At 42.1% G+C, this 25,241-nt stretch overlaps 1 protein-coding gene across 3 annotated transcripts in view; it reads left to right on the top strand.

The window, feature by feature from the left end:
* The window catches only part of UTRN (utrophin), a 596,706-nt gene that overhangs the window by 27,320 nt on the left and 544,145 nt on the right, over positions 1-25,241 (top strand). Inside the window, exon 1 of one of the 3 annotated variants that reach the window (XM_033235162.1) lies at positions 16,159-16,373. The exons of the other annotated variants lie outside the window; for them this stretch is intronic. Within the exon in view, the coding sequence (XP_033091053.1) occupies positions 16,322-16,373 (52 nt within the window). The 5' untranslated portion in view covers positions 16,159-16,321. Of the gene's footprint in view, positions 1-16,158; positions 16,374-25,241 lie in introns of those variants that run through there. 3 annotated transcript variants of the gene reach the window in all.

Genomic DNA, 25,241 nt, shown 5'->3' with positions numbered 1-25,241 from the left:
GCCTCAGGTCAGTTCAGGTCACATTTTGCTGCCAAATGGGTTATGAAAAAAGTCTTTGGTTTCCAGAGCTTTTCAGATCCCGGCATTGTGGATAAGGGATTGTGCACCTGGTATGGTGACTGCTTTCTCAGTGTCTATTTGGTGCCACTTTACGTGTATTGCATTTTAAGTCTTCACAACAAATATACCTAGGAAGAAAATACACACATATATATTTTTTCCTTCTTTTTTTTCTTTTTAACAGCTAAGGAAATAGGTTTCGTGAGCTTGAATGGCTTACACAAGATCAAGAGGAGATGATGTTCTTTGCATACAGAGGCCAGGACCCAGGGCCTGGGCACTTAGTGGGCCATAAGAGTTTCTAATTTGCTTGTTTGAAACGTTGGAACATAAGCCAGCCTGCAGAATCCTGTTTCACATTTAATGGTAGCTGAAAGACAATACCTCAGTAAAAGTGCCATAGGTTGTAATTATCCTAACATTGTTTCTTAAGAAAAGGCATCTTAAGTTCAACCAGCGGGGTCAGGAAGTGGAGTCCTTGGCCTGACCAGTGGCTTATCTTCCTTCCTGGAGGGCTGGCAGGGGCAATAGGTCAGTCAGGGCACTGTTCCAGGAGCCAGTGGCAGTGTGGGCAGCACTGTGGTGAGATGGAAAGAGAGGAAGGAAGGTTCGGGTGCTTGATGTGCATTGAAGAGGTCAGGGAAGGGGGAATTGGCTACTGGCTGAGGTTCTGACACTAGTTGGACAGGGCCTGATGCCAAACTCTTGTTCCTGTTCTCACCTAGAAATTGCCATTAGTTAGTGCTGCTGCTGGGCATTATTTTAACTTAGACCAAGGCAGCCCTTTTGGGTGGGCAATTAGACAAAGGTCTCCACTCTGGAGAGACAGTCTGATGGTCACAGTACTTCGTGGGCTGTGCCTTGGTGCAAAGCAAAAGGTGTTCTTTCCTTCGTGCCGCTGTACTGGCTGAATTTCAGCCTCTTTTGCCACCTTGGCCTCGTGCCTTTATGCAGTGGACAGATTTCAGGCAGCTTGGCATTAGTAGGAATCTACCTGAAAAGCACTTTATATGTGTTTGAATCTTTGACATGATTTGGTGATGATCTGGCAGAATAGGTATTACCATGATTTGACAGATGAGAATGTCATGGTGCTGTGAGCTGCTGACAGTTGCCTCAGGGCTTCATTGCTATCTGGACAGGACTGTTCCCTGTGCACTCCCTCCTTTGAAATGGAAGAGGCATGCCGGGCGCGGTGGCTCAAGCCTGTAATCCCAGCACTTTGGGAGGCCGAGACGGGCGGATCACGAGGTCAGGAGATCGAGACCATCCTGGCTAACACGGTGAAACCTCGTCTCTACTAAAAAGAATACAAAAAAACTAGCCGGGCGAGGTAGCGGGTGCCTGTAGTCCCAGCTACTCGGGAGGCTGAGGCAGGAGAATGGCGTAAACCCGGGAGGCGGAGCTTGCAGTGAGCTGAGATCCGGCCACTGCACTCCAGCCTGGGCGGCAAAGCAAGACTCCGTCTCACAAAAAAAAAAAAAAAAAAAAAAAAAAAAGAAATGGAAGAGGCAGCCAGAGGATTTCAGGACATATTTCTCTCAATTATTTCATTCTGCACTGCCTTCTCATCTTTCATGGTTGTGTTAAAAAGTGGGGCCTGGCACGGTGGCTCACGTCTGTAACCCCACACTCTGGGAGACCGAGGCAGGAGGATTACTTGAGGCCAGGAGTTTGAGAGTAGCCTGGGAAACATAGTGAAACCCTGTTTCTGCAAGAAAACAAAAAAGTCTCTAAAAAACAAAACAATAGATGGACTGATATTGGTTCCTATTTGAATATATGTGGCAATTGGTGGCTCTTACTGACCCCATAGCTCTCATTCTGGTGGTTTGTGTGATAGTGGGCACAATGTTGGTGCCATTTGAGTTGAGAAACGCTGTCATGTTGAAAGAAAGCATTGGAAATGAGAGGGTCTGGGGAAATACATTAGTAGTATAGCAGTTGCTTTGTTTGCAGTCTCTTCACTTACATTACTTTCGTTTAAAATTAACCATAATCTGTTGAACTTTTACTTCCAATAATGTATGGGTTCAGGAGTCTTAGCCAAAGTCAATGTTTTTCACAGGAAGTATCTGGATATACATTAACTTTTAAAATTGTAACCAGTTAGTTTCACTATAAAAGTTAGCAAAGTGTGAATGAATTGATCGCTTGCTAATCTGGAGCACATAAGGGCAATTAATTTTAGATGGAGAAAATATTTCCTAAAATAACAGAGGGAGGCAGAGAGCTGGGTGTATGTGTTGGGCCTTTCAAATATATTATTTCATTTAGTCCCTACAATAATTTTATGGGGAAGATATAATTGTCAGTGTTTCATAGATGAGGATATGCTTGTTAGGAGTTAGAGTAAGTTTTTTGTCATATTTTAAAAAATGCCCCATCTAATTCTGAATTCTTACAGAGAGCCACATAGGAAGTAGGATTTTGAAAAAACAAAAATCAGCAACAATGCAGAGAGGAAGAAATGAGTGGATTGGTAAGATAAGGCCATGGGTAGTTCACAGAAACTGCTTGCTTTCTCTAACGTGCTCGCACACCTTGTTAAACTTTGGATGTAAATTTGTCTCAAAATGTCATATTAGACAAAGCAATAAGAAAATGGTTAGTTTTAAGATTGACATAATTCATAAATTCTCACAAATACATTTGATAAAATGAGGCAGTTTTTGTTTCTCTTGGTTCTGAGGCCCCCCCAAAACTCAGAACCTCATAAATAGGACAGTGAATGATATGGAGGAAGCTATTTCTTCAGCTACATGTGATAATCTAGATTAATACAACTCTCATTTGTGGCACCCCATACCGTAAACCAGTTATAATACAGAAAATCATTTTAAGAAAAGAGAGATTGCAGGACGTTTGCCAACGATTTGCCTTAATCCTGGAGCCAATTTAAACATTCCAATCTGATATCTTCTTTTTTTTTTTTTGAGATGGAGTTTTGCTCTTGTCGGAGTGCAGTGGGGCCATCTTAGCTCACTGCAACCTCTGTCTCTCGGGTTCAAGCACTTCTCCTGCCTCCACCTCCTAAGTAGCTGGGATTACAGGCACCCACCACCATGCCTAGCTAATTTCTATATTTTTAGTAGAGTTAGGGTTTCACCATGTTGGCTAGGTTGGTCTCAAACTCCTAACCTCAAGTGATCCATCCACCTCGGCCTCCCAAAGTGCTGGGATTACAGCCATGAGTTACTGTGCCCAGCCCCAGTCTGGTGTCTTGATAAATTATCAAATTGTTGTAATAGAGATTAGTACCTTCTCTTACCTTTCTTTTTATAAATTAATTTTTAAAAATAGTCCTCATACTTTCCTGTTAAGGAACCCTTTGATAGTTGATCATATTGCATGGTACTGTTTCCATTGCTTTATATACATTTCTGTTCTCACAGTCAGTACATCTGAGCATAAGCACCTCTTTCTGGGCTTTGTTCTGTCCTTTCCTTTCCTGGGAATAGCTTCCAGATGGGACTGTTTTCTTTTGACAAACCTCACAACTGTATGTTTCACCATTTTTTGACCTATTATCTCCTTTTGAATTTCATTTTTGGCTTAGGTAGTCTGCTCGTACCTGATTTTTTTTAACACCCTGTGATATATACTGAAAATATTTTGCACTGTTAAGAGCCTGTACAATAATACTGTTAACGATGAAGTGCTGTGGACTTCTCTGTAACTCCCAATTCTTCAGGGGAAAATTGTCCTTCAGTGTATTCCATCTTTCTTACTTCTTCGAGTTTATTTAGGGAATACCAAGAAATAAAGTGTTGCTTAGTTTAATTCCTTTATAATGTCTTTATTTTTATTTATTTATTCATTTTTTTTCTGAGATGGAGTCTCATTCTATTGCCCAGGCTGTCGTGCAGTGGTGGGATCTCAGCTCACTGCAACCTCTACCTCCTGGGCTGAAGTGATTCTTGTGCCTCAGTCTCCTGAGTAGCTGGGATTACAGGTACCTACGACTACACCTGGCTAATTTTCTTTTATTTTGTTATTTTTTTTTTGAGAACGAGTTTCGCTCTATCCCGCAGGCTGGAGTGCAATGGTGTGATCTCGGCTTACTGGACCCTCTGCCTCACAGGTTCAGGTAATCCTCATGCGTCAGCCTCCCGAGTAGCTGGGATTATAGGCACCTGCCACCACGCCTGGCTAGTTTTTGTATTTTTAATAGAGATGGGGTTTCATCATGTTGGCCAGGATGGTCTCAAACTCCTGACCTCAAGTGATCTGCCTGCCTCGGGCTTCCAAAGTGCTGGAATTACAGGCGTGAGCCACTGTGCCTGGCCTATGATGTCTATTGAAAATAAATCTAGCTGGGCATGGTGGCTCATACCTGTAATCCCAGCACTTTGGCAGGCGTAGGTAGGCAGATTGTTTGAGCCTTAGCAACATGGTGAAACCCCATCTCTACAAAAAATACAAAAATTAGCTGGGTGTGAGGCCCACACCTGTGGTCCCAGCACTTGTGAGGCTGAGGTGGAAGGATCACTTGAGCCTTGGAGGTCGAGGCTGCAGTGAGCTGTGGTGTTGCCACTGCAGTCCAGCCTGGGTGACAGAGTGAGACACTGTCTCAAAATAAAACAAACAAAAATAAATTTGCTTAACATTTTTTTTGAATTAGAGGTAATTTTTATAATATTTAGTTAGGTTTTTTTTTTCCTCATTATTCTTTCACATTTTCCAAGTTAAGGTACTTGAATTTTACTCTTTTCATGTTGTGGCCCAGGGTAGTCTGTCTGCCAATCAGGCTGTTAAGTTGTGGGTCTGACATTTTCCTTGGAAATGCTGTTTTTGGGTATGTTAGACTCTCTGTACTTGTGTGTTGTCTTTTGGCAGAGACCTCGACACTTAAGGATTTGTTGATAAAATGGCAAATTGTTTCATGAGGCATTTGCTTGGTAGTAGACATTTAGATGATTGTTTCTCAGAATAACTTGGTTGAGTAACATCTTTCTGCTTCCTGTCGTCATGATCACTTCTGCAAAGGAGGAAGCCTAGTACATTTTCTGGTAGAATTTTATATACTATAAGACTTAGTTGAAACATTGTGTGTTTCTACCTTCAGTTTTTGGTCCCAAGTTATTTTAAGTAATTTTTTTTTTTTTCTTTTGAGACAGGGTCTCACTCTGTTGCCCAGGCTGGAGTGAGTGGCGCCATCTCGGCTCACCGCAACCTTGATCTCCTGGGCTCAAATGATCTTCCCATCTCAGCCTTCAGAGTAGCTGGGACCACAGGCACATGCCACCATGTCCGGCTAATTTTTGTACTTTTTGTAGAGACAGGCTGCTCTCAAACTCCTGAGCTCCAGTAATTCGCCTGCCTTACCCTCCCAAAGAGCTGGGATTATAGGCATGGGTCACTGTGCCCAGGCTTAAGTCATTTTTTTTTTTTTTTTTTTGAGACGGAGTCTTGCTCTGTCACCCAAGCTGGAGTGCAATGGTACAATCATGGCTCACTGCAATCTCCACCTCCCAGGTTCAAGTAATTCTCCTGCCTCAGCCTCCTGAGTAGTTGGGAATACAGGCATGCACCACCATGCCTCACTAATTTTTGTATTTTTGGTAGAGACGGGCTTTCACCATGTTGGCCAGGCTGGTCTCGAACTCCTGGTCTCATGATCCGCCTGCCTCCACCTCTCAAAGTGCTGGGATTACAGGTGTGAGCCACCATGCCTGGCCTTTAAGTAAATTTTTAAAGGTGTAAATGCTGTGGACTCAGATAAAAATAATTATTCTATTATGTTTTAACAGATTGTTAGAATCGTGCAGATTAAATGAGTTCAAAGTATTTGGCTAATATTGTTAGAGGCTGTTGCTTTTGTTGTTGTTATTGTTCCTATTACTATTATGTCCTGGCTTCATTCCTGCCCTCTCTCTCCTTCTTTGTATCATTGCCTCTGACTGTCTCCAGGCTGCTGATAGTGAGAGGGGATGTCTCCCAATCCAGGTTGCCAGGTCTGAATGAATGGACTCTGACCCACGTTTCTGGCCACTGGAATTTTGCCCTTGTGAATATTATCAATAGTAATACATATACAAAGAATGATTATGAAATAATAAATTATAAATTGATTGGAATGTGTCTGATGCTCAGACGTATACACACAATTTGACATTCTGGTTAGATTTCTCTGTGCAGGAAGCAAGGGAACAACAGAGCAGTGAGAAATCAAAGGAGAGAAGGGTATTCTGGGGCAAAGGACAGTTTCTATAGGTAGAATTACAGAGGTAGAACCATTAATCAAAAAAAAAACTAGTGCACCACTCACTTGATTTTCCACCCCTTCCTTTCAGGCATGGTCTGAGCTTTCTCATTCAGGTTGATGATGAACTAGCATGTGCCTCATTTAATACTGGGAACTTTTATTTACCCGAGTCTGCTTTTTGAAATCTGTTAACTGTTGAGATTCTATTTGCACCTTATTCACCACATTCACTTATTGTCTTTCGCTGCCAGTGGGGATGGAGTGGGGGGAGGTGCTTGTGGCAGGCACTCAGACAAGCTCGCTGTGCAGCAGTGGCTGTGAGGGCACAGCTGTTTGGAATCAGCTGATAATTTTCAAGCATCTCTAGCTCATCATATTAAACATAGTTTCACATGTTTAGTGGTTGCTTAATTTTAACCTGAAACACTGTATGAAATAATTTGATGTATAAGAAGTATTGTAGTAATAAGAAGAGTAGCTTAATGGTTTTTCATGTTTTCTATGCCAGCCACTGTTTAACAGTTTTACTATTATTTACACACACACACACACCCAGATACACCCATATACACACATATCTGGGTATATGTGTTTGTCTATATACACACAGACATGTGCATGTACACACACATATGAATTCATTTGATCCTCACAATAACCTTATAAATGAGGCACTTCTATTATCGCCTTTTTACAGCCGGGAAGCCAAGTCAGAGAGTGGGTAAGTAGCTTGCCCAACATAGCTAGTGAGGGACAGAGCTGGAATTTAAACCCAAGTGACTGTGCCATACCTTTTTTTTTTTTTTTGAGATGGAGTCTCGCTCTGTCAACCATGCTGGAGTGCAGTGGCGTGATCTCGGTTCACTGAAACCTCTCCCTCCCGGGTTCAAGCGATTCTCCTGCCTCAGCCTCCTGAGTAGCTGAGATTACAGGTGTGCACCACCATGCCTGGCTAATTTTTGTGTTTTTAGTAAAGACGAGGGTTTCACCGTGTTGATTAGGCTGGTCTCGAACTCCTGACCTCGTCATCTGCCCACCTCGGCCTCCCAAAGTGCTACGATTACAGGCATGAGCCATTGCGCTGAGCCTTTTTTTTTTTTTGAGATGGAGTTTTGCTCTGTAGCCCAGGCTGGAGTGTAGTGGCGTGATCTCCGCTTACTGCAACCTCCACCTCAGGGGTTCAAGTGATTCTCCTGCCTTGGCCTCCCGAGTAGCTGAGATTACAGGTGCCTACCATCATGCCTGGCTAATTTTTGCATTTTTAGTAATGATGGGGGTTTCACCATGTTGGTCAGGCTGGTCTCGAACTCCTGACTTCACGTAATCCACCTGCCTCAGCCTCCTACAGTGCTGGGATTACGGGAGTGAGCACCCGGCTGCCTATACTCTTAATCACTACCCTGGAGTACTTCTCAGTGCTGAGTCTGTAACTCTAAGCAAATGATAATTAAATAATTACCACAATATGCCCAAAGTTATTTTATTAAAAACAAATTTATGAAATGATACAGTTTTTTCACATGGAAACTGGGTTCTTTTGTTTACTTTGGATGGATGTTTGTTTGGGAGCTGACTGTTTTCATTTGTTAAATAAATATTTTAGTTGGGTGTTTATGTAGCAAGTGATCTTGGTGGCTCCCTGCAGTGTGTCCTGCGCTAGTGAGCACCTAGTGAGCATTCGTTGAGTGTGTCCGATGGATTTACCACACTCATCTGTGAACCTATAGCTCAGCTAATCCCCCTAAATCTGTGAGTGGCCCTTCTCAGCTGCTCTGCAGAGGACTTTGTGGAGCAGGAATTTATTGTGACCACCAAACTACCCTTGTGACTCATCACCAAGAGCTTTTATCATTCTCTAGTAGGATTTGAAAATTCAAGACACTTTAACTCAGAAATATCCTCCACACAGGGACTCATTAAATGAAACTAATATCCTGGTGGGCAAAATGTAGGAGAAGAAAAGTGGATTTCATGGGCCATTGTAAGTCACTGTCTTGAGCAGTGCTTTGTACATGGGGACTCCATCTGTGTATAAAGGATTAGTGAGCAGGATACGAAATGTGTAGGGAATGTGTGATTCTGATCTTTTTAGAGGCAAATCCAGTTTAAATGTGGAGAGTGGCACTGTTTTGGCTTCCTAGCAATTCAAGGTCTAATGCTTACGTTTAAGTAACAAAGATGTTTGCATTGATGAAGCATAACCTTGGCAATTCTTAGATTTGGGGATTGGATTGACTATATGTCCTTCAGTAAACTATTAAATCATCATGACCACTAGGTAAATGGTGGATTAACTACTATAAAGATTATTTATGAGTATTCCAACATCATTCACCTCCATCCCCTTATCAAGACTAATAGACAAATTGTTATCATTTGAATGAGAGCCAGAAGAGCCCTCCCTCCCTCCAATTAATGATGGGCTGGAAAAGAGCAAGGAGACCACTTTTTGTGATAATCTGTTTTGAATGTTAGGGGATTTTAAATATTCTTGTATCAGAATCCATGAAGCACAGCATTAGTATTTATTTTGCTTAAAAGTTTGCAGTCATTTAGTAGCAATTACTTTTATCTTTTTCTTAAGCTTTTGCAGAAACATTAAGGTTTAAAGAAAATAAAATAAAGAACATTTTATTAAAATTTCTCTCTCCATTGCTTGTTTTTTTTTTTTTTTGTCATATATTAAACATATATCACAATGTGGGCAAAATATTTTTTACAAGCTTCCTTGATTGCCAGGGGATTAATCAAACTGGCTATATGTGCCCTTTTAAACCAAGTAATTTGGGCGAAAGCTTGCAATTTTATGAATGAGTTGGAAAATCTTACTTATTAGCTTGGGAAGTTTTCCCCATCCTTAGGTAGCCAAAGACAATTTTACTGGGTTTTGTGGGGAACATTGGTATCAGATGTGAAGTTCTTTCTGGTCTACAAGGTGGTCTTGAGAAATTATTTCCATATTTCACCATATTACTATCAACAACATTTGTGTTCCTTTCAGCCAGGATGAGAATTGCTATCTGGTTTCAGAACTTAAAGGCAGACTTTTATGGGTCGGAGAAAGCTGAGCATTTGGGTTCTAGAAACCTTTACATTGGGTGTATTTTTCTTTCATTGTTAATATCGTGATACAGTTATAGATTTGCTTTAATGCACATAGGTGAACTTTGAGTTTCTGTATTTATTTTAGCACACATTTTTAGAGATAAAATTTATTTAAATTTTTAGTAAAACATTAATGCAATTTAGGATTTTCAGCACATAAAGTAAAAGTAAGTCTGCATTGAGGTCCCAAAATAGCAGCTGCAATTTGGCTCTATTGATTTACCAAGTCTAAAGTAAAATTTCACATTTGAAAATAAAGGAAAGGAAAAGTAATTTTATGCTATGACTATAAAATTTCTCTCTCTAGGAAATCATTGCATATTTCAAATTGGACTTAATCATAAAGAGAATAATTAACTGACAGTTACAGCTGATGTTATTAATATTACTGCACAAAGTCTGGGTTTGCCAATAAAATATTTAGCCAGGCTATCTTTTGGAATTCAAGACTATGAGAACCATATCTTGCTTGCACACTGCTGCCGTGTGAAACTCAGTGCCAGTCTCATGGAAATGGGACCATTTTAGGAGCCTTCCTGTGTATAAATTAAAGAGAGCAGAACTTACAGTTAAAAGTGGTAGAGCAGTTTGTGTTTATCATTGCTTGCTGTCATGTTGCTCCTATAATTACAATAAAAGAACAAAAAGGAATAAACTCCTGTGGTCAAAGGGAAGTGGAAATGAAATAGCCATTGCTGGGGAAGAAAGATGATGGTGGAGTGGCTTTCTCATGCATCTCACAGATTTTGCAAGCCCTCTGATTGAAAGTTGCCAGTACTGTTTGAGGTTGGGTCGGGGAAAGTGGGAGAAGTTTGAAGCTGAAAACTGAGAGTTTGGTTGAGAATCTTAAAATGGCACACTTTGACTCTCAGAGCTTTCCCCTTCTTCCTCACCTGCACAGGAGAACAGAGATTTGTGTATTTTTCTGGAAAAACTGAACTCTGACTTGGTACCCTTAGCCCAGAGAGCATGGTAAGGCTCTGAATAGACATCAGGAAGATTAACTGACACCAGGAGCTCCCCTAGTTCCTGCAGCTATACCTGTCTGCCATGGCTTGAAGTGTCCCCCAAAGCTCATGTGTTGGAAAGTTAATCCCCAGTGCAACAGTGTTTGCAGGTGGGGCCTAAAAGAGGTGATTAGGTCATGAGAGCTCTGCTCTTGTTCTTGAATGGATTAATGTTATTGCAGGAGTGGGTTAGTTATCTTGAGAATGGCATTGTTATAAAAGTGAGTTTGACTCTCTCTTGCTTACTTGCTGTCAGTGCATTCTGCTCTTTCACCTTTCTCCATGGGATGATATAGCAAGAAAGCCCTCAGTAGATGCCAGTGCCATGCTTTTGGACTTCCCAGCCTCCAGATCCTTGAGCCAAATAAATTTCTGTTCATTGTAAATTACCCAGTCTGTGGCATTCTGTTATAGTAGCATCGAATGGACTAAGACAGCCTCCCATCGCCGATGAGCCCCCAATTAAAGAGTGAGTGCTTTTACTAGGAGTGCAGTATAGTTACAGCATGTCAATTGATTACCTTACTTTGAGCCTGCCAGTTGGTAGATGACACCCAAGCCTATGCACTGTTGAGCCTCATTTTGAAATGGGAAGGGCTGCTAGGAGTCAGCAGATGTTTGAAAGCCTCCACCAACAGAGCCTACATTAACACAAACAAAAGGAAGGAGCCACTTAGGGGAAACAGGAATTTGGTGTGTATCCTCAGAGAAGTGGGAAAGTAATTGTCTTTGAAACAAGAACAGAATGTGATTTAAAAAAAAATCAGAGAATAAGAAAGAGATCTTGGAGGTTAAAAGTGTGATGTCAGAAACAAGATCTCAAGTAAAGCTTGGAAGAGTGGATATAAAAGTGGTAAGTAAAAAATATCTTATAAATAATGTCTGACTTGCAATCAGGAAGGAGCTTTAGAAGCATAGTATTTAGAAATGCATAAACTGTTGTCAGAAGAAACAGATAACAGAGGAAAGGGGATGCCCCAAGCCTGCTGCATTGTGTTATCATCTTATTTTATTGAAAACAAACTTATGTGCATTTATTACTTGGATAAAAATTGAGAAATATATAATGAGATTGAATGTACAAGTCATTTTATTAAAACATTTTATTGATAGTACAGAAAATGCTGCACTGTTACTTATTTTGGCAGTTTCATAAACCTCTGTGAATAACATGGTCCCTTAGTTTTCTTTTTTTTAGTAGCTCTCTTTTCTCAGCACCAAATTCTTGCTGTTGTCAGGCACAGTGATCCTAATATTTTTTATACTTTCTGCCAGGCCTAAGAAGCTTCATGGCTTTAGAAATCATCTAAATCATCACATTGTGTGTGTGGTTGTAAATATCCAAATTATTTTGAGGCAAGTTGCTCCTTCGATGTGACGGCCACGTATTTTCCATATTGCTGGTGATAGTGGGAGTGTTTTCTGTGAGACATTTTATACTTGTGGTATATTTAGCTCACTAGTAGTGGAATACAAATGCAAGGAACTTGGAATCCTGAACGAGTACTAAGAGCGAGCTGACTTTCAAGCTGAAATGGTCTCTTTCCAACATTTTCTGGCCGATACACCACTTTTAATAGTAAGTGGCTTCCTTCTGCTCTTCCCCTTCACTTGTAACCTTGCATGGCTGTTTTAACACAGACCCTCACAGAATCTTAGATCTGGAAGATGTTTTAAGGGGCCAACCAGTCCAGTTATTTTCCCCTATGCCTGAGGAATCCCACTCAAGGAGGGAGAAAATGATTTTCTCAAGATGAAACTGTTCCTATGAGATGACTAGGGGTCCGAACTTGGCATTCTTTCTGCTTTTCTAGGCCACCTGGACCTAAAGGACAGTTCTGACTTTCCTTCAAATCTCATGCTATTGTTGATGCTCGTCTGGTAGATTTGTACCTGAGAAAGGATATTTCGGAAGGGATTTTAGGCTTCTGTTGGCTGTGTGAAGTCGAGGGGATTTTGTGAGTATTCTGTAGGAGATGTGACGCCTGTGGATGAAAGCAGACAGATCAGGCCGACCTTGGGCTTGGAGTCTAAGTTTTAGAGACAGAAAACAGGGAGGGGGTGAAGGAGAGGGGAAATGGGAGGAGGAGAAGGAGGAGGGGTGCTAGGATCCTTTCTTTTCCTGTTACACATTTTCCTTTTGGCGGGAGAGAGAGAGAAAGCTCCTGAATGTAACTGGAGCTGCTGAACTGAACTGGTCAGAACCTGTCTTAATTTGTGTAAAAGAAATGCTGTGGTATTTATTCTTCCAGAGAAGCCCGCATAACGCAACCAGGGCCCGCTGGCTGCCCTTGAGGTTCTGTAGAGCTTGGTTTTGGTGTCTTCTTTGAGCCTGTTTTCTGCTGAGGCAGCCTCTGGGTGTTGCCCACTGGCCTAACTCCCTCCAGGTTCGGCCTTTCCCCTCTCATCAAAGCTGTTTTTTCCCTGGACTTTAATGGTTGGCTGATTAAAGCAGTTCATAGTAAGGTGTTAATTATAACTCTTTCGGGTGGTTATGTGTGTATATTCAGAGTTGTTACAGAAGTAAGATGGGGCCGGGCTGCGTGTGGTGGCTCATGCCTGTAATCCCAGCACTTTGGGAGGCCGAGCGGGTGGATCTCCTGAGGTCAGGAGTTCGAGACCAGCCTGGCCAACAGGGCAAAACCCTGTCTCTACTACAAATAACAAAATTTAGCTGGGCGTGGTGGAGGGTGCCTGTAATCCCAGTGACTCGGGAGTCTGAGGCAAGAAAATCACTTGAACCTGGGAGGCAGAGGTTGCAGTGAGCCAAGATCACACCATTGCACTCCAGCATGGGCAACAAGGGCAAAACTCTGCCTCAAAACACAAAACAAAACAAAAAAACAACAGAAGTTAGATGGGGCGGAATCCCCAACTGCTAGGCGAGAACTAGAACAACACTGTGATGGAAATCGGAGTGTAATACATTCCGCAACCCCACCTGTCTGCTATCCTCCCTTTGTAAGCTCAGGGCCTTAATGGCTCAAGATGAGTCTTTCTTGAAAAAAGGGGAGAAGTTTCTTTCCCCTTTTTTTTTTAAACAAAAGAAAACCAAATATATTTATTAAGATATGCGTAGTGCATACACATGGGAGTACCCAGACACAAGTAATTCAAAGGGTTGGTTAGAACTGGGCTTATCTAGCATCTTAACAAAGGAATAATAAATTTTTAGAGAGGTGATGGAACAAAGGAAAATGACTTTAAGCTTCCAGGTGTTACCACAAGTTTCATCAAATCAAGAATATTCCTAGGAGTGCCAGGGGTGTCTCATAGTTGAACTGTTAAGTAACCCTTAAACTTGTTAATGTCTCTTGGGAATTTCTTCTTTTATAGTTGTTTTGTATTAAAACCAAGGAAATAAATATCTTTTTGTTTTAAAAATAGTATCTTAATTAATTTTATTTTGCACTGTCTTTTTAAGGAAATATTATTTCCTTTTACAATGAGTAAAAATACATCCATTCAGAACAAAATATAATTGTTTCTTGGTGCATCAGATGTTTCTATCTCAAGATAGTGATCTATTAATAGATTAGGGTTTTTATTCTTTATCTTCATCCCCCCTTCATCGCCCCCATAGACTCCTTTGGCAGTTTAGTGAAGCCAGACAAATTTTTTTTTGAGACAAAGTCTCGCTCTGTTGTCCAGCCTGGAGTACAGTGGTGCTATCTCGGCTCCTTGCAACCTCCACCTCCCAGGTTCAAGCGATTTTCCTGCCTCAGTCTCCCGAGTAGCTGGGATTACAGGTGCGAGCCGCTGTACCCGGCTATTTTTTTTTTTTTTTTTTTTTTTTGAGACGGAGTCTCGCTCTGTCACCCAAGCTGGAGTGCACTGGCCAGATCTCAGCTCACTGCAAGCTCCGCCTCCCGGGTTCACGCCATTCTCCTGCCTCAGCCTCCCGAGTAGCTGGGACTACAGGCGCCCGCCACCTCGCCCGGCTAGTTTTTTTGTATTTTTTTAGTAGAGACGGTAGAGACGGAGTTACACCACGTTGGCCCGGATGGTCTTGAAGTCTTGACCTCAGGTAATCCACCCGCCTCAGCTCCAAAAGTGCTAGGATTACGGGCGTGAGCCACCGCAGCCGGCCTTTTTTTTTTTTCTGAAATGGAGTCTCACTCTGTCACCAGGCTGGAGTGTAGGGGGCCGATCTTGGCTCACTGCAATTTATACCCCCAGGTTCAAGCGATTCTCTTGCCTCAGCCTCTCGAGGAGCTGGGACTACAGGTGTGTGTCAGCATGCCCAGCTAATTTTTGTATTTTTAGGAAAGACAAGATTTCACCATGTTGGCCAGGATGGTCTTGATCTCTTGACCTTGTGATCCGCCTGCCTCGGCCTCCCAAAGTGCTGGGATTACAGGTGTGAGGCACCGCGCCTGGCCTGACAAATATTTTTAAATGCATAAAATAGAGTACATGGCATTCCATGCATACAGTTACCAAAATACTGAAAAAGTCTATGAGAGTAACATTTGCTGTTTGATTAGTGTGTTCAGTAAGAACTTCTAGCATATCTAACCTCTCTACCCTTCTGAAATAACAATGAGCCAAATGGTATTTTCAAGGTACCCGCTAGAGTTATAAGGTGATATGAGAATGGTTGTGATTTTTGTTGGCGATGCCGTCAAAGCTACCACTAATAATGTGTTTTGTGATCTGCCATCACAATGGAAGGAAATGCAAATTTCTGTTAGAGGTCAGTGAAAATATCTAATTGCTTTTCCTGTCCCAAGTTCATGGACCCCCTGCCTAGTAATAACTCCTGATAAAGATGATGGCTTAAAAAGAGTATTTGTTTCCTTAGACCTAAGCAATGGCAGCAGTGTGCCACAGAGTGTTTTAAAAGAGACAACAATTTTAAATGGCAAGTAGTCTTGGGTGACTGCCCCATATGCCAGGCACTGCACTGGGTGTGGTTGACAAAATCAATGAGCTCTATTATGGCATCTGGCCTCTTGAGTGTGTAGACTAGTACAAGAACCAGACATCAAACTGCAGAGCATACAGATAGTGTTTAACTGCTTCGGGGGTAGACATTCTGCAACGCTGTGATGGCAAATCACTTGGGAACTTCATAAAGACCCAGAATGAGTGGGAGCTGTGGGAACTTCATAGGGACCCAGAATGAGTGGGACCCAGAATGAGGCAGAGCTGTGTGCAGGCTCTAAGTTGGCAGAACTTGGCCCACAGAACGCCTGAGTGAGGCCGGTGATTGGGAATGAAGTGAGCAGAAGGCTGTGCATTGAGATTGGCAGAAAGATGCAGTTTGCATTTCACTCAGTAGTATTTCTTATCCTGATTGAAGGGGCAGGGTTTACCTCTTAGTTTGAGGGCATGTATTATTTAGTGCATTAATGGATGGATCCCTAAAAGCATTAGGAATTAGTTTGGAGTATGTAGGTTGAAAAATAGGTTATAAAATTGATGAGAACAAACTCTTGCAAGAGTTAGAAACATAAAAAAGAAATTTTTCTAATGCTAAATTCCTTAACATTTATCCTCACTCAGATTCCTATTTGGCTTGAATCTAAGAAAAACCTGAGGAGAAGAGAGGAAGGGCTTGGCTTCTCTGTATACCGAGCAATTTCAGCAGTGGTGTTTGTAGAAATGCATACCTTGCTGTTCCTAGGCAAATAAGTGTTGTCACACGTCTTCAGATTTTAAGGCGACAGGCTCCACACCTGGCAGAGGCTCAGACAGAGCAGACCAGGATTGGGCTATTCACAGAGGCAGGAATGTGACCATTCTGGTCCGGGCAGTTGGGGAGGGAGGAACACATCTATCCACGGTTCCCATACTGTTTGACCCTGTTTTTCAATTTGACTCCATCAAAGCACATTCTCCAGCCGAGGGGTACACATCCCTCTGTGACTTCAGAAATCATGCACTGTTGGTTTGGGAGTCTTAGCTACATTTGGAGGACACGCTGAGCCCACGAGAAATGGAAGTGAGATCTGAATCCACGAACGAAGACGGCAGACAGTCACAGGCAGGTAAAGAAGACTCATTGAGAATGTGGTTACTTAAATTTTGTCCACCTGTTCATTGAAAGGAAGCCTGGGCATGACTCTCTGACAAGAATTAATGTGAAAATTACTGAGTTAACAGATTCTACATTATTTTGTTCTCTGGGTGACCTAGGAAGTTTTTAAAAAACGTTTTTTTCTTAATAATGTTGTGAAATAAGATAGTTACATGTAAAGAATTTAACAAGGTCAGTCATTGAAAACATTTTCTGAATATGATTTATTCTGCTTACTGCCCTCATAAATCATCTAGGATAGGACCACTGTCAGCCTCAGAGACTAGCACAGAACCTGGCACTTAATGCGTGTTTGTTGAATATGAATGGATTGGGTCCAGTGTCTAATGATACACTGTGAAAGTTATTCCATCACTTCTCTGTGATGGAAAAAGATTTGCCCAAAGTGTGTGTTATATGAAAGTCGGATGGGGTAGAAATTAAACTGTAAATAAGTTAAGGAGCTGTAACCTTGGCGCTATTCCAAATCTCCAACAATTGAGAAGTTATTTAGTGCCCCTGCTTCCATTTAATTTGTCCATTTATCTCTTGGTTCGTTCACTGTCATTTATTTATCTCTGCTGGTGCCAAGTTACGTGATAGGCTGCTGGGAGGCAGACAAGCAAGATCGCTGCTTGCAGGCTTTCAAACACAGCGAGTCAGCAGTGTGGTAAGATGTACGCTCATGATACATACTATGTGCTGTGGGACCACAGGTTAGGAAGGATAAACTCCTGGAGTTTTTGCTCTTCCTCGGAGGGTCAAGGAATGTTTCCCAGAGAAGTGACTTGCAAGTTGGCAGAGAGGAATGTGGAAGGGAGAAATTCCAGACTGAGGAGAAAGTGTTTGGAAAGGCAAATGTTCAGTGAGTCATATGGTGAGATGCCATTTTCAAATGTGTAATTCACCTCCTTGCTCACTGTCCATCATTGCCCCATCCAGCCACACTGGTCAGCTTTCAGCTCTGGGAACAAGTTCTGTTTACAGGGTCTTTCCTCTACCTGGAATACCGGTCCCCAGCTCTTGGCTATCTCCTTCTCCTCCTTCTGGGATTGGGCATTGGATGAAATTGCACCTGCTCAGAGAAGCCTGTCCTGACACCCACCTGAAGTAGACTTTGTACTATTGTTCCCATGATCCACACTTGTCACCATTGTTTATTGCTTTTGTTCACTTGTTCATTTACTTTAGTGTTGATAGGTCCCCAAGACTGTGCTCTCCATATGGGCAGGGACCAAGGTTGTCTTGTTCATGATTATGTCCATAGTGCCTTGTACAGTGTCTGTTCTGTAGGGGTGATAGATCCTTGTGAATGAATGAATTAATGAATAAGTGAATGAATGAATGAAAAGGCAGAGTCACTTAAAAGAACAAAAGCACTTGTAATGCACTTCCTATTCCTGTTTATTCTTTGAAATTTGGAGTAATTCTTAACTAGCCACTTAGTATCTCCATTAAGAACTGCAGTCAAGACCTTTGGGTGTTACCTCAAAGTAAAACAAAGTGGGAGTATTTTGGATCCTTGGAAGTTAACTTGAAAAAAGTCTAAGGACTCTTTAAGTTGAATATATAGGGAAGAGAGAACTCCTACTCAGAATAGTTAAGTTACAAACACAAGAAAAATTTATAGATTAAAAAAATTGAACAAAGAGTATTATTAAGTCAAACCATTTTTAATGGTAATTTTGTAAAGTTATTTATGACACTGCTTTTTATGTGTATTCGCAGTTCTCTAAAACCTCCTGATAATTTTGGTGATTTATTCTTGTCTGTGCTCTGAACACTTTATTCTTATAATTAATATCATTATTTTTAACTTACTGAAACCTTTCAACTTATGTAATCAGTAATGTTCTGACGCTGATATTAAGCTTTTATTTATTTATTTATTTATTTGAGATGGAGTCTCATTCTGTCACTCAGACTGGAGTGCAGTGGTGCGATCTTGGCTCACTGCAACCTCCACTTCTGGGTTCCAGCGATTCTCCTGCCTTAGTCTCCCAAGTAGCTGGGATTACAGGCTCCCGCCACCACACCTGGCTAAGTTTCGTATTTGTATGTTTAGTAGAGATGGGGTTTGTCATGTTGGCCAGGCTGGTCTCGAACTCCCGACCTCAGGTGATCCACCCAGCTCGGCCTCCCAAAGTGCTGGGATTACAGGTGTGAACCACTGAGCCCAGCCTGGTATTAACCTTTTAATTCAATACAGTATTCCTGTAACAGACCTTCTCCCATCGATGGGCTCATTTTTATTGCTCTTTGTTCTCTCCTGCTTCTGTCAGTTTTGAGAGCCCATAAAATGGCTTCCTTTCTACAACATCTTATCCCACATTCAGATTTTTCATATAGCATGTCACACACAGCATAAGACATTTTCCATAACATATTATGAGTTGATGATTTCTATCACGTTGAAGAAGATTATGCAACAACATTTATCTTGTAAATTCTCTTACAATGGCAGGTAAAAAAAATGTTATGTGAAATGGCACATTGAAAAAAAGGAAAGTCTAAAGGTGGATTGCTTAAATGATCGTGATTGTTTTTCCCATTGGATCTTCTGCAGATGAGGATTCCCTGCATAAATCTCTAAGGGGTGGCAGATCAGGCTTCTCAGTTTCAGCCAGGGATGGATGGTTTGCACCTCCTGATGTGTTCATCAGCAACATGATGAAGCCAGTGTCCTTGGCTACTTATTCCAACCTTTTGTTCTCTTCTTGGAGAAATGGGTAAAAGATACACTTATATACTACAAGTGTAGATTTTGGTTATCTTTATTTGTGAAGAAAATTTTTTGTTTACCTCTCATTTTATTCATTCGTTCAGTAAATATTTATCCACCTACCTACTATGTGCTAGGCACTGTGATAGTCACTACGTATTAAAAAAGTATATTGATGATCAGTGCTAAAATTATTTTCAAACTATTTTAAGAAAGGACTCCTAAATTAAAAGAAATTATGTATCAACAGAGAAATGCCCCCCCCCCCCTTTTTTTCCTACGAAATTGCTACTGGCTAGAGAATGATGATGATTTGCACTTCTGACATCATTGCCTAATGTTGGGTTTCTGTGCCTGGGCTCTTTATGCTGTGGAGGCAAATGGTGTTTTGAGTGTCTTAATTTCACTGGAACGCTGCACCTGTTGCTGGCTATTCTTGCATATGAAATCCAGGCCCTAGAGTCACTTGCTTTCATTTCCTTTTCCTGCTCCCTCTTTCCGGTCTGTGTGTGTGTTGGGGTGGGGATGGGGGGTTGCGAGGGGCGGCAGATTAGTAGCTCCTGTGAAAAGTAACCACCTTCCTGTTCCGTCAAGGCTATGATTTTAGCGCCCCCAGGAGTCGTAGTGTTGCGTCACTCTGTCATCTGTCGCCGAAAGACTCATAATCTGGCAGCCTCAAGAGTTTGAGGCGTGGGTTTGTACCCGAGTTTGGGGTTCTGGGGGAGGGGTGAAGTGGAACAGGCTTTCAGCAGCTGCTGCTGCCACCCGATACCTGGAACCTTACTGCTGTTGAGGAACATGTATTTCCTCTTGGCTTCATCTGCTGTTTGGCTATGACTGAGGAAGACAGGAGGTATTGCATAGTATCATCTACTTTCATAAAAATAACTCTGACATCTCTAGGCTTCATGTTGGTTCAGGCAATGCTCTTGAAAGCCAGGGAGTTGCTTTGCAAGATGTGTGCTATGGCTGAAGGAACGGCTCAAGAGCTGGGACCTGGCCCTGAGGTTGAATCCACTCACAGCACGAATTTGATGTTTTACTTTGTGTCCTGAAACCTCAGTAACCTTATTTTTCAAGTGAGAGTTGAAACATTGACACAGCTTAACTTGTAAGAATTTTGCAGGCATCAGTGAAAATAAATTGAATGCACTTTGAAGTTCAGAGATTTCTAAAAGTTAATACAGACCAAATAATATCCTGATGATCAAGTAGGAACATCCATAGTTCCAGTACTGTAGTGCATTGACAACCTCCAGGAAGTTACAATAGCCTGACATTCCTAATTTTAAACCAACTTTGTCATGTTTAATTTATTCATACTTTTATAGATAGACAGATTTACTACTGGACATTCTCTGGCGGAGAAAAATTTCATGGAAAAAGTTTAATGTGAAATGGCAGATAAGTGGTCCCGACTTGCAAGTTCAGGAATGGCTTGTTCACCACTGAAGACCGCCCTGGAAGAAGAGAGCCCAGCTTTATTCTTGTCTTATTTCTGGATCACCCTTTCTCCTTTGTACCTTCTGACATTGTTTCTGTGTTCCCTCCTCCCATCTGCCACCTGCTCCTTTGCAACTCTGTAGAGTATTTTAATAATAGGTTGTTTGTGCCTGTCTTGCCTCTGCAGTGCTCACTTCCACCTGTTTCCTCAGCCTCTGCCTTCTCCTTTCCCCCTTTTGGCATGCTCTGGCCTGCCTCCGTAGTTGAACCTGATCCCTGAGGCAATGATATGGCAGATGCCTCAACTCTCCATCTATAGCACTTGTCTTGCCTGGCCTGGGAACCGGCTCTTTCACTGCTGTACTACAGGGAACACAGTAGGCGCTTCTTAGACCTGTCAGGGGCCTGGCTCTCCCAAATGCTCTTTCCAGGAACTCTGGCCCTGTGAACCCACTGCTGAATTTCATCGCTCATAAATAAACTCTCAAGTGATAACTGTCACTTGAGTTCTCTAGTTCTCACCTGACTCCCTCTTAATATCATCCTGGAACTGTCTTGGAAACCCTGGAACTGATTTGAAATACCTGTGGTCAGTTCCTTAGCATCAGTTCTGTCTAATGAACACCTAGATTCTTCATTGTCTCTTCACTTTCGGCTCTATATTGTCACAAGTAGATGATTATGTCTCATTCCCAAGTAGAGATAGGACACATGAGAGTGGGTGGGTGTGCCCATGGTTAGACAGGACTATCTTTGTGTAGTACCAGCTGCAGCAGGATCTACAGTGACTCACACATCTTCTGAGTGGCCAACATCCTCAGATTTGCATGTGGGCATTTGCAAGAGGAAGCACACAGATCCTGTGATCAGGGCTGAGATGCATACAGGTGTGTCTGCTGGACTGGGGCAGGTGGTGCTCAGTGGAAGAAAGGTTGTAGGCAGAGAAAGTGTTGCCTCATGGAGGGTGATCCTGATATAGTGGGAACTTCAGTCCAGACTCCGACATCACCATGGGCAAGCCAAATGACAGTAAACAACCTTCAGGGCTTGGGGACATCAGCACACTCACCTGCAGAGAGCCAGACGGAAGACAGGCAGTAGCCCAAGTTTTCTGAGGTAGAGATTGTGACTGTAGGTGACCAAGGAACAAAATATTATGAAGACCACATTGGGGTTCATAGGCTGGTGGCCCTGTAGGACACTTGGTCACTTTTCCCACTGTGTGTGTGTGTTTTTTTTTCCTGCCAACACCAAAGAGTAATCTCTAGGTGTCTCTTCTTTACTCCTTCCCATGAAGCTTGAAAGTTCTAAAGCTCACCAGAAACTAGAAAAATTTTCCTCACTGTGACAGCACGTGTGCTTCCAGAAAACTCACTTGCTGACCTTTGTTCCACAGCCCAGCAGGTTGCCACCTGATTTATAAAAACAGATTATGAAGAGAGTCCAGAAAAATTACTCCCTCTTTCTTTTTTTTTTCAAGTAGCATTTTAAAATTCCTTTCTTTTTAAAGTAGTTTTGTTGTTTTATTAATTTCGTTCACTGCTGCCTTAAATGACAATTCTTGTCTCCCTGAAGAACTCTTGGCCTTCCTTCCTGCCACTAGAGTGAGAAGTTCTAAGCTGGAGGGGCCATCCCAGGGATGACTGCTTTAAGCAGCCAGTCACGTAGGGTTGCGTCTGTGGCCCTGGTAGATTGGATCCACTTTCTACCAAGTTGGTGGCATCACTTGGCTTCCATGTAGTGTTTTTCTGTTCTCCTGCAGATCGCTATTGGCCACTGGAGGCCTCACCCACTGAGTTCCAGACAGCTGCCACTTCCGTTTAGAAGCAACACTGCCAGTGAGAAACCCTGCCACACACAACACACACACAGAGACACACATACAGAGACATACACACAGACATACACAGAGACACACACACGCAACACACACACACACACACGTGAGAGGAGGGCCACCCTGGGATGAAACCCTGAGTTCCGCCGTCTCAGCCCACTCCTTCTATCTCCTGGTGGAGGAAGAAGCTGTGTGCCCCTATTACTCCCTCTCTTTACCTCCTCATTAAGGGCTTTGGTGCAATTATTGTCTCCGTTTTAATCTCACTACTTGCAGGCAGCTTTCTTGAGAACGGTTATAATTTCATCCTGAAATACAACTTCTAGGAGTTTTCTTTTAAATTCATCATTCCAAGTAGGTGTCTTTGTCTGTTTGCATATTAGAAAATGAAACCAATACTTAAATATGATTTTCCTGCTTTTATTGGTGTGCTATTTAAGGTCTGTGTCTGACGTCTGGCTCCGTGTGGTTTGGAATACTTTATTATTATTATTATTTTGAGATGGAGTCTTGCTCTGTCTCCCAGGCTAGAGTGCAGTGGTGCGATCTCGGCTCACTGCAACCTCTGCCTCCTTGGTTCAAGCGATTCCCGTGCCTCACCCTCCCGAATAGCTGGGATTACAGGCGCACGCCTCCACGCCTGGCTAACTTTTGTATTTTTAGTAGAGATGGAGTCTTACCGTGTTGACCAGGCTGGTCTCAAACTCCTGACCTCAGGGGATCCGCCAGCCTCAGCTTCCTAAAGTGCTGAGATTATAGGCATGAGCCACTGCGCCCAGCCTGGAATATTTTCTAAGCTCTTTGATGATGACATCTTAGATTTAACTCTCTCTGACTTAATTTTGCTGATTATAATGTCATTCAATTCCATTTGTATACTCATATGGAAACAAAGGCATGGTTTCAGATTTCATTTATATCTCCATGCTTTGGAAAAACAAAGCATGATTTGGAGAAATCACTCAGCCCATTAAATACCATCCTTGACATTACTTTTTTGGGTTTGCTTGTTTTTAAAACAGTTTTTATTGGCTTTTGCTTTTTATAATTTTTTGAACCATGTCAACAGTAGCATAATGAGTATCTTTAGACATGTGCTGTTAAAAACATGTGAAAATTCTTTTCGTGTCAACACGAAGAGTTTTGTTTGTAATCGTTACTGTGATCAAGAACTAAGGTGGAATTTCCTAGCTAGACACAAATGAGTTTTAAAAAAAAACCTGACATGCTCTTCCATTATTGGTTAAGTTGTATTCTAAACAATATTAGTCTGATGAAGATATTAAGGGGAGTTAATTAGACTGTGAGATTCTTGAGGACAGTTGATGCCTTTTTCATTTTTGCATTCTGCTTGGGCACTGTGTAGTTGATCAGTATAGTCATGGGATTTAGTTCTGATCGTAGGGAGCTGTGTGAACTGCATGAAGGAGACGAGACTCCATCCTCGCATGGGAAACCTTTAAGGATTTTGAAGCTGGGCAGGTGTAGGTTATTAGAAAGATCACTCTGGGCTCTGTGGGAGAGTGATTCAGAGGGAAGAGCCCCTAGAGGCCCATGGAGCATTGCAGGTGGCTCTGCCAGGAGACCAGGTAGAAGATGTGGTGAGGGAGGGTGGGAGATGGATGAAGCTGTGGATTTCATAGGTACAGATTCATCATCCTTCATCTGCAGCTACACTATTGAAGAAGACCTCTGAAAACCAGAAGGCGTTTTATTTGTAGTTCATTTGGCAGGAAAACTTGAGTTTGACCTGAACTCATTCGGTGTTGAAGCCTGACTTGAACAGTTGGGACACTTTTAAAGTCCTTACGTATGTCAGGCATCTTTCATAAAACATATGTATTTGCTGCAGGGCTATTCATGTGTTTGATTAGGGGAAATTGCCCTGGATCTTGCTGTTTTTTGTTTTCACTGTAATATATGACTTGTGCTATATAACTTTTCTCAAATGGGAAGAGTTCTGGTTCAGCAGCACCCCTGACCCTAGGGTTTTGGAAAAGAGGTTGTGAAACTATTTGACGTGTGTTTATAGGATAAGGTTGATGAAACTGACTGCTAAGAAATGGAGGCAAGATCTATGGAAGAAAAGAACATTTCTGGGAAGACTCAAAAGTTAATGATGGTGCTGCCTCATTAACATTGAAGGGAAGTAGAACTTTAGGAGGGGTCAGAAATATTCATTAGATAGGCATGATTTATTGAAAAGGATGCATCTTTTTCTTTCTTTTCTTTTTTTTTTTTTGAGACGGAGTCTTGCTCTGCTGCCCAGGCTGGAGTGCAGTGGCCAGCTCTCAGCTCACTGCAAGCTCCGCCTCCCGGGTTCACGCCATTCTCCTGTCTCAGTCTCCCGAGTAGCTGGGACTACAGGCGCCCGCCTTGTCGCCCGGCTAGTTTTTTGTATTTTTTAGTAGAGACGGGGTTTTACTGTATTAGCCAGGATGGTCTCGATCTCCTGACCTCGTGATCCGCCCGTCTCGGCCTCCCAAAGTGCTGGGATTACAGGCTTGAGCCACCGCGCCCGGCCGAAAAGGATGCATCTTGAATTTTTGAAGTGTTGCTTGTATGTGATCTTGGATTGAATCGTAGGCCAGAAAAAGGGGGCAATTGCAGAAATTTGAAAAAGACCTATAAATTAGTTCATAGTTTTGCTTCTATGTGAATTCTCTGGTTTTCATCATTGTACTCTAGTTATGTAAGATGGTAATATTTGGGGAAGTTGGGCGAAGAGAATATGAGAACTCTGTGTACTCTTTTCTTGTTTTTTCTTTACCACTTCTTTTATAAGTCTAAAATTATTTCAAGATAAATGTTTGAAAAATGAAAAAAAGAGCTGTTTG

Source organism: Trachypithecus francoisi, unplaced genomic scaffold, assembly GCF_009764315.1.
Source record: "Trachypithecus francoisi isolate TF-2019V2 unplaced genomic scaffold, Tfra_2.0 Lachesis_group15, whole genome shotgun sequence".
Classification (NCBI taxonomy): Eukaryota; Metazoa; Chordata; class Mammalia; order Primates; family Cercopithecidae; genus Trachypithecus; species Trachypithecus francoisi.
This window is presented reverse-complemented; position numbering and strand designations above follow the sequence as displayed.